Source organism: Lactuca virosa, chromosome 8 (genome assembly GCF_052849685.1).
Source record: "Lactuca virosa cultivar CGN04683 chromosome 8, Lactuca_virosa_CGN04683_v6, whole genome shotgun sequence".
Lineage (NCBI taxonomy): Eukaryota > Viridiplantae > Streptophyta > Magnoliopsida > Asterales > Asteraceae > Lactuca > Lactuca virosa.
In genome coordinates, this window is record NC_136433.1 from 330,266,703 (window position 1) to 330,277,027 (window position 10,325).

Below are 10,325 nucleotides of genomic sequence, written 5' to 3' on the forward strand. Positions count from 1 at the left end.
CATGACCTAAGCAACCAAGTAGTCGAGATCGCGATGGATATAAGCATCAAAAGCCTCATACACCTCATTAATGAATGTCTCACGTAAGATTTCGTGAGAAAAAACTAAAAAATCATTCATAAATACTGAATGAATACAAAAAAAAATGACTTACTTTGCCAAAAAAAAAAGGACTATATGTGTACAAAAATATTAAGGACTAAATGTGTACAAAGTGAGAAATATATTACCCTATTAAGTCATTTTTACCAGGTAACCTGGAGTAGCCGGTCATAAGGACTGAATGTATACAGTTTAACAAGTTGAAGGGGTAAATGTGGACGAAAAAAAAACTCAGTGACCAAATGTATACAAATCGAAAAATATATTACCCTTTTAAGTCATTATCTCTTATACAGTATTTTCTTTTATACTAGTAATGCCTGTAATGGTAAATTAATTGGAGATTGGTTCCTGTACATATTGGAGTACAAATCATTATGTTGTAAAGTGTGCATTAATGGTTGCATAAATATCAATAACTGGATCCGAAAATTGTCACGTACCTTGAACAAGTCAATACATTAAAGACATTAACTCATTTATTTCTACATTTGGCCATTTCCCGTTCCAACCCCAAATCCAGTTCCAAACAGTCCATATTGGTTCCAAATACTGTTTACCCGGGGACCCGTATTTGGAAACCGAATCAGAACCTAATATCAGTCCAGTTCCTGGTCCCACTAATATTCAAATTCCGGTTTTTGGGGCTATTCGGGTCGGGTCTTGACCATTTACATCCGTGTTTTTTACCACAGAAAATTATCATTTATGATTTATCCAAGTCCCATATACTCGGTTTGGATCTTGATTACGAAGTTCTTGAGGAAAAAAGTCAAAAACAGATCTTTGAACCGATTTTTTAAAAACAAAAATCAAATCGGAAACAATATCATTATATACTTTATGTCTTTTAAATTCGAAAAATCCTAAATTTATATTCGGTTCATAGTCCATTTTTGAACTGAACCGGTTCGAACCGGGTCCACTACCCAGTGGATAGTTGGGCACCCCTCGCCACCTAAATCCGAAATCAATGAAACCAAACAGACAAAAAGTAGCCTACAAATTAATTTCGAATTTTAATGGAAACAACAAACTACTACAACTATAACAAAATAATCTAAATACACTGAAACTTATGCAAAAAACAGCTAGAAGGCAGCTTAATTGAGAAAGAAGAAGGCAGGTGCCCTGTTCTTCTTATGTAATCTGCTCTTTCAGAAGTTTTCACTGCCTGTTCATTCAAATTCACCTCCGCTTTCGCTCTTTTCTCTTCAGCAATCCTCCTCGTTGATGCAAGTTTGTTCGTATACTTCTCTTGTGCTCGGGATTTCAATCTTTCTGCCTTGGCCTAATCAAGATTTCACAAAAATAAAATTACAAAAGAATATATAAATAATCATTGTGTAGATCTTTTGACTCTGTAAAAGGGTTATTGTTCCAACAACTCTGTCGTGTTGTGTCCAAGGAGCATAATGTGATGTGAGATTTAGATCAGTTACACAGTGGCCCATAGGTGGCTGGCATAAAGCCAGACAAAAAGTCCAAAATCCACATTGGAATTGAAACTCTCACACTGCAACTGTTGAGACTCGAATCTTTGATTTTTCCACAAGTATACCACCTTGGAACCAACTGCAAATTCATATTCATATGATTTGGATGAGCATTAAGATCAAAATGTTACCTCCATTCTTTTCATTTCCATTTCGGCTTTCCGCTTTTCGTGATTCTCCCATGCCTGTATCTTCACTTCTTCGCGTTTGTATCTACCGATCATCACCATAAAAACATACTATTAAGTCTTCACGTACAATTTCATTAAGTAAAGAGTTTTTAGGATTTTATGGATGAGCGTTTTGAAAGATATTGTAATTTGAAGAATCATAATCAAATAATTGGATACTTATGTAGCTATGGGTGGTTAGGTAATTTTATTTGGGTTAAATACAAGAAATAGCAATATACTTTTGTTTCTATCACAACATTGTACTGACTTTTGTTTTCTTATTAAGGCATTGTAAATCGAAAAGCCTAACAAATTATAGTATTGTACTTTTCTTTTTTCCAATCAGGATATTACACTTTCAAAATTCTACCCAATTATAACACTGAAAATTGCTTTGTATCCGGACAACATTGCTACAATTACATATATTTTTCAATGTACAATGTTGTAACAAGACAAAATGCAAGTAATATGATACAATAAATAAATCAATGAAAGTAAGTTGCTATATCTTTCATTTAATCCGTTTTATATTTACCTCAATAATTAATTTTCTGAGACCAACTTCTTACTTGTTTTTTCATACCGGATTGATCTTAAATCATTAGAAAATCAAAACTATTATTAAACACTGTAAACCGATTATTGCAACATCACATCAAAATAATTAGTTTAAAAGCTCATCTAAACACCCCCTTAATCACCCACCGTATAAATGGGTTTTCTATAGAAAAGCACACAAGTTAAATCACATATGCTATAGATGAATTCGGTAAAAGGGCTAACAAGATCTAAATGAATTTAAATTGAGGTTTTCATAAAAAGCATACGAATTCCATAAAAGGGTTGAAAAAAATGGTGTCACCTTGCCATGTACTTTGCACGTTCTGCTTCATCCCAAGCCATTGCTCGGTTTTCAAGAGGATTAAGCTTGTTTTCAGCCACATTCTCAGCATTATTTGGGTCGACCCTTTCTCGCCCAAATCTTGTGGGCCCACCAACATCAGCACCATTTGGTCTAACCGGAGTCGAAGACCCAGAGGCTACAGGGCTCATGGCTCGAACCGGTGTAGCGGTTCTTGAAGGCTCCTGGCTAACCATAGGAGTCATTTCGGTTCCCATATCTCTAACACAAATCGATCTAACTATTGTCCCAGGGTTCTCATTAGATCTCCACAATGAATCATCATGATCCATTTTTTTTGTTTCGATTCCTCCATCACCTCCTTCCTCTTCGCTACTTGGGTACTCTTTTTTAGGAACAGGTGCTATTAATCTTCTATCATCTGCGTTTGAGTTACGTGGTGGCGCGTGGTTTGAGTGAGCCTTGTCTCCGCCTCTAGATAACTTGACTAACCATTTCTGGGCATCGTCCCATTTTGATGGTGTCGGTTTGCCTAGAGCTGTACGGTGGCGATGACCACCACCACCGCCGGCGCCGGAAAGTTCATGAGTTGACACAGGATTCACGCAACCCTTGTCGTCGACTGACCTCATCTTCACTGATCACTACCCTCGAATCAAAGATTTCAGCAGCAAACTTAAGACGAACTTTTTTTTAATGGATTAAAGAAAAATACCCATATTCTAGATTGGTAAAAAGATCAATATTAACAAATACAACTACAAAGATCTAAACACATTGACGCTTTACAAGTAGGAAAAACAGGAACCTTAAAAGCCTATCAACTTCAAAGTGGAAGAACTGAAGTAAACCACTAAGCCACATGCATTGGCCAATTAGTTTAAGATTCGAGTGAATCAGTGGAGCGAGAGGCTGAAGACTTGCAGAAATTGACAGTTTTACTCGGATCAAACCTCGCAATTAAAAAATATATTTATTTTTTAATCAAGAATCTACTATATGCTTTCTGAAAAAATGCTTCACAGAGATGCAAGTAGGCTGTTTGATAAAATGACTCAGAGAAACAAGAGAACACCCAAATGCAGAAGTATGATGAATGTGCATGCTAACTTGAAATGCAAAAGAGCCAAGACACAGAGGGTTTGATTGGGGACAGATTTTAAAACTTTTTTAAATATGAGAGTAAGAAATCTGCAGAGAATAAAACCTTGAAAGTAGGTATTGATTTTGAGAGTTGCAGGTTATAATAAAATAATGGAGAGATAGCGATCTGATCCACCAAACAATGAGAAAAAACAAGGAATTTCTAAGTTGATTTTTCCAATGATGGTTAAAATTAAATGAAACCCAGAGGAAAACAACAATAAAAATCAAATCTTTTGGCATAGAGAGTTGCAAACTTTAATTACTACTTACTACCTCCATTGAATCTTGGGAAGTGTTTCATGACACTATATATCATTATATATTGTTGTACTGGCTCTGTTCTTCATGTAAGATGATGTTGGGGGCAGTAACATATTACCTCATTTTTTGTGCAGCTGATATTTTTAAAGAAATCGTACATTTAGGTTTAAAGTGTATTTGGTTGTACAGTTTTTAAATTTTTTTAAAATATAATAGATGAACAACAGGTCAGACCCGGATTGGACCGGTCCGAAAACCGAAAATCATGAATTCGTTTATCCGAAACCGGACCGTTTTTGGGTGTATCGGGTCCGGTTTCAGGTACTAGACTGGGTTTCGGGTTTTTGACCGAATTAGACTTTGACAGTGTTATTTAATAGAGATAATGACTTAAAAGGGTAATATATTTTTCGATTTGTACACATTTGGTCACTGAGTTTTTTTTTTCATCCACATTTACCTCTTCAACTTGTTAAACTGTACACATTCAGTCTTTATGACCGGTTACTCCAGGTTAGCCGGAAAAAATGACTTAATAGGGTAATATATTTTTCATTTTGTACACATTTAGTCTTTAACATTTTTTTGTTTCAAAATAAGTCATTTTTTGTACTCATTCGGTACATATGAATGATTTCTTTAGGTTTTTCTCACGACATTTTACGTGAGACAATCATTGATGAGGTGTTTGGGGTTGTTGATGGTTATGTCCAACACGATCTCGACTGCTTGGTTGCGTATGTCTTGTGGTTTGGCTTAAGTCTTGTATTCTAAGCGTCGTAACTTTTTCATACGATATCATATTTTAACGATCTTTATATCCACGTGTTCAATTTTTCATTAGATTATTCTTGTTAAAATGTAATATATTTTTATTTACGATTTTATAAAAAAAAACATCCACACATGCATTCATAAAAAACGTATGGACAGGGGTAGACGCAGGAATACATAGTAGGTGTTGTCGAGATGAAATAGGTGTTGCTGATAAATGAAAATAGGTAGAAACGAAAAAAAAATCAAAATTTTTTCCACTGCAGATAGAAAAAACAGGTGTTGCCGGTGCAACATCGGGACCGGGCTAAATCTGTCCCTGCGTATGTATATAAAAATCATAAGTAAAAATATATTATTTTTTAATGGGAGTAATCTAAATGAAAGTTGTTGTAGACTAAAATACGAACGCATAGATATAAATATCGTATAAAGAAGTTTTGACATTCAGAACACATGACCTAAGCAATCAAGTAGTCGAGATCGCGATGAACATAAGCATGAAAGGCCCAAACACCTTATTAATGAATTTCTCACGTAAGTTTTTGTGAGAAAAACCTAAAAAAATCATTTATAAGTACTTAATGAGTACAAAAACAAAAATGATTTATTTTGCAAAATATATATATATATATATATATATATATATATATATATATATATATATATATATATATATATATATATTAAGGATTAAATATGTACAAATATATTAAGGACTAAATGTGTACAAAGTGAGAAATATATTACCCTATCAAGTCATTTTTACCAGTTAACCTGGAGTAGCCGGTCATAAGGACTGCATGTGTACAGTTTAACAAGTTGAAAGGGTAAATGTGGACGAAAAAAAAACTCAGTGACTAAATATGTACAAATCAAAAAATACATTACCCTTTTAAGTCATTATCCCTATTTAATATTTGAATTCAACTAAATTCTTCCATTATGGAGAATGTAAAGAGGTTGTTTTCATGAAGCATTTTTCCAAATCAATTTTAAATGTAAGTATTATTCTGGCTTTTGTTTGAATTCGGTATATATGTTGGGTTCGTGACGTACTTAATATTATAATAAGTCATTTATGAGCTTGATATGGTATAATAATAATAGCACTTTGATTAGTTTTTAACGAGATGAAATATTTTGAAGATTTACATAACTATAAGGTTTTCGTGTAAGATAGTAAAGTAAAATGTAGAGATTTAACTAGGAAGTTATAATGAAAACTTGATATAAATGTAATGTAATGTTAAATGGATTTCAAACATAATTTAAATGGATTATTAAAACGATAATTACAAAGTGATAAAGCTTAGTTGTAATTATTTTAATTAAACCAAGCTTTATGTCAAGACTTCATACATATCAAAAGTGCTCATTTGATGTTTGTAGATAAACTTACGTCATTGATCATTCGTATTTTGTTTATCTTATCCGTTCTTCGTAAATAATGTTGAATTTGGCCAAAATATTTTCGATGATCCATATTTTATATTTTAGAAATCTTGCAATATAACATTAATTAAGAATTCAACGTCATTGTCTATATATCTAAAACTTATGTTGATATATTTAAAACTTATGTTGATATATATAAAATCAATTAAGGTGAAAATATTTTCCGGTCCGGTCCGGATTAAATCTTGTATTTCGGGTACGGTCTGGTCCAGACCCAAAACCCGATTATTGGTAAAAACAAAACCTGAAAATTGACCCACTAATATGAATATCCGGACCAGCTCCGGTCCCAGTTTTTTTCCGGTTAGGTCCAACGTATCGTCTGTTCATCCCTACTTTATAGTGTTTTTTATTAAATGTTTTTAGTTCCGAGTACCTGGTTCTCTATGCTCATATAATGATTTTTTGTTTAATTTAGGATTAATTTTTGCAATAAACCGATAATACAAGTTATACAAAGAACAGAAAATTACTATATTCACCACCTTTTAAGTTGAAGATTTTTTTATAAAAACTGTTATAAAGAAGATCTTTTTAAGGGTAAATTAATTAAAGTTATTATGTTTTTTTTGTTACCTTGACACTATTTTATTGTTTAAATTAAGACATTGGTTTTTTCAATTTGTTTCAAACTTAACCACTTACCTGTTCATTCGGTTTTCAGCTGACATGACATGCTGATATGTCATTATTTATTGACATCACATTTGGGATGTCAAAATCGAAAAAAAGAAATGTAGTGATGTTTGTAATATCCAAAATATAATGAATCTGTGCAATTTGTTTTCCCTCATAATAATGAAAATTCCAACAAAACAAATCATCAATGTACTTTTTAATGTTAGACAATATACATGTTTCTTAGATGTGTTAAATGTTACTTTTTAATAATAATGACCGACTAATCCTTATGTATAATCCTTTTTCCTCAACCCAAAAAATCTACATGTTTTTAGCTCTTATTTAATTCCTCCATTTTTTTCGTACAGGGTAGAGGTTGTGGTCACATTTTACCTTTCATTTTTTTTGTCACCTCAACACCATCTCATTTTCACATCACCACTTCACTTTCATTTCACTCTTCTCTCACTCTTCAAAATCCAGGAAATAGTCACATTTCATTTCACTCAACCTCATTTTTTTTCTTTTTAAATAAAACTACTATAACTATAATTTTATAAATAAATACAAATAATTAAATGAATAGTTTGTAAACACATGATTAATAAAAATCCTAATATTTCATTATTTGAAAAAAGAAAAATACATAATAGAAAAAAAATGATGAATTAAAGGAAAACAAACTATGCCATCAAATCTGGCCGATATATTTTTTTTCCTAATCCCCCCTTCATCATCAAGACCATTTGGAGGTCGTCTTCCGAAAAAAGGTCGGTATTTTTTATAAAAGAATTCATATATTCTATACGGTGTTTTTCCTCGCGCCCTTTTTTCGGCAAAATTTTCATTTTCAAATGTCAAACGTTCGGTGAAATTCAAGTTATATTGTTCAAAGCTCATTACCATTTTATGCATTTCTTTCAATTCGTTGCTGAATCCCGGTACATTTGAGGAAGACCCCTTCCCTTTCATTTTTTGCTTTGTCCGTACCCATTGGATGAACAATTTCTTCTAACTAAAGCTTGCCATCTTCATTCAAATCGATCCCAAACGAATAAAATAAAATGAACTTATGTATTTTTGTGTTGTTTAGTCGAAGGATAAAAACAAAGTAAAATTACATTACTTCCAACTAACTTTTTGTGTGTGGTGTGTTGAATTAAGCAAAACGAATACAATAATTTTGTCATTGTAGAGGACATAATCTCCCTTGAACCAAAGTTCTAAGGTACATGACCAAAATACCATTAACTTAGTATCTTATTACAGAAAGAAAAACAAAGTCAAGAAAAAGTTAAACTAACCTTATAAGTACATCACTACTAAGGCTTCTTTCTCCTAGTGTGCCCTAACTAACTTACTAAGGTACATGATTCAAATAACCACATCATTTGAACTTGCTTTTTTATCTACATACAAAGCAACAAGGGTCAAACCATGGTTCAAGCTCATATGGATGTATGGTTTGAGCTTATGTAGACTGATAAATGTTTTTGGGTTGGAGAAACCAAGATGCATCAAAGGGCTGCATATAAGGATTAGTTAGCCATTATTATCATATTATAGCAGTCAAAACACTAGACATAGGAACTCCCTAGTCTAGGATGTGTGTATATTGTATAACGTTAAAAGGTATTGTACTATCCTTAACATTTTGGATGATTAGTAATGTATATGAATTTAGGGGTATTTTGGTCAAACCAACAAAAGTTATCAAAACTTAAGTACCAAGTTTTGATTAATGCATTGTGTATGTTAATATGATTCTTATAAATTGTTATTATGATCATTAAAATTGGATGCATATCATTTTTGTGTGATATTGGATTCAAGGGTAAACATGAAAAAAAATCTATAAGAAATAGAATGTAGGTAATTACACGATGTGTAATTATAAGTTTACGCGATGCATAAAAGGTATGTGAATAATAATATAAGTGTTTTGACATAACATAGTGAAGTATGATTCCTAAGTAGGAGGATAGCTAAAATGTGACGCATAACATTAACATATAAAGGGTATGAACATACTTTATGTGACACATATCATAAAATCAACACGTCGTGTTTGAAAGTATGATACTGACTCAAGAGGATGAGAACATGTCGCATAAATGTTGAATAATGTGATGCAACTTAACACCAATGTGACGCATTAATGCTAATGTACGCGACACATCGAACCGAAAAAACAGAACATGGCTTAAGCATGGGGGGTTCAACGGTCTCATTTTATCACTCACTCGCTTTCAAGAGCTCCCAAGTGTGAGTTTGCAATTGAAAATCCAAATTCTTGAAGTAAATCCGAGGAGGAAAAAGGTTGAAGTCCTTCAAGTATATTTAGGGTTTAGCGAGGGGATTGATTAAAGTGCATTAAGTGAAGGATAAAGTCTAAAGTGATAGTTAGTTTTCACTAAATAATAAGGTAAGTTTATGGAATTATTTTAATTAGAGATGCATGGCTTAATTAATTAAGAACTATACTTAAAGACACTCTTTATAACAGTAAGTAATGGTTGTGCCAATACGATAGTACATAGACGTGACCAAATCTATCGAAAGAGTGATGTCATCTGAAGAATGTATCAAGCCGGTGAAGTATTGAAAACCGATGAAGTTGTTATCCAAGGAAGTTGTAATGAAGTGTTTTGTGCTTTGTATGTAGTTGGATACGAGAAAAAGATCAATAAGGATCATTTAGTCAGATTGTACGACCCTGGTGATTAGCGTTTGTATTGTACCCATTGTTCCCTTGGGTCTTAGTACACATACACCTTGTCTATAAATAGATAGGTCAACTTCATTATAAAACAAACTTTTATGCAACATTAAATATATCAATCTATCAAATTTATCCATCAAACATTCCTATTATTCTTTTTTTACTACTTCAGTCATTTATGCATTTACTTATTACATTAAATACTTGTTGATCTTCAAGTCTTAGACTAGAATTCTTTAGACTTTTGGATGGAATCCTTCAAACTTTGACTAGAACCTTATTATTAGTTTCATTGTTAATCATTCATCTCACCTTATCAATTGGTATCAGAGCCCAAGTGGTTGTACTTTTAATCTATTTGACCTGATTATCATTGCTTAAGAACACCTTGGTGTTCATTTTCTTTTATGTGTCTACCGGGAAAAAGTTCTTTATATACAAAACTTACGCTATAGACTTCAAAACTTAATAATGACTAATCCTAATCAACCTTTGTATTCAATGCATATAACTAACAATGTGGGTTGCCCTACTCGACCCTCATTACTAGTGGTTAATGAATATGATGATTGGAAGATAAGAATGAAAAGCTTTTTAACTTCTAAAGAAAAATAAAAAAAATATAGAGATCTATAACTGAAGGTCCCCATGTTCCAGTTAGAAATTTCATCAGAGATGCAACTGCTCAACTACTTGGTCAGGAAGAA

At 32.5% G+C, this 10,325-nt stretch overlaps 1 protein-coding gene across 2 annotated transcripts; it reads right to left on the bottom strand.

Moving 5' to 3' along the window:
* Positions 1–914: 914 nt before the first annotated feature.
* Positions 915–4,179, bottom strand: LOC145128284 (uncharacterized). 2 transcript variants are annotated; one of them, XM_079063095.1, is made up of 4 exons: positions 4,056–4,179; positions 2,637–3,280; positions 1,730–1,811; positions 915–1,393 (listed from the first exon to the last, which is right to left on the bottom strand). In XM_079063095.1, exons 2-4 carry the CDS (start codon positions 3,266–3,268, stop codon positions 1,163–1,165), a joined length of 945 nt encoding a protein of 314 aa, XP_078919221.1. In that variant the 5' UTR covers positions 3,269–3,280; positions 4,056–4,179; the 3' UTR covers positions 915–1,162. The 2 variants fall into 2 exon arrangements, with proteins under 2 accessions (XP_078919221.1, XP_078919220.1); XM_079063094.1 differs by lacking the exon at positions 4,056–4,179 and having other exon boundaries at positions 2,637–4,046.
* Between the last annotated feature and the right edge of the window lie 6,146 nt (positions 4,180–10,325).

Coding starts and splice junctions, on each gene's coding strand:
- LOC145128284 (XM_079063095.1), bottom strand. CDS start 3,268: ATGAGGTCAGTCGACGACAAGGGTTGCGTGAATCCTGTGTCAACTCAT. Junction 1,812..2,636: donor CGTGCAAAGTACATGGCAAG/GTGACACCATTT, acceptor GATGATCGGTAG/ATACAAACGCGAAGAAGTGA. Junction 1,394..1,729: donor TGGAAATGAAAAGAATGGAG/GTAACATTTTGA, acceptor AATCTTGATTAG/GCCAAGGCAGAAAGATTGAA.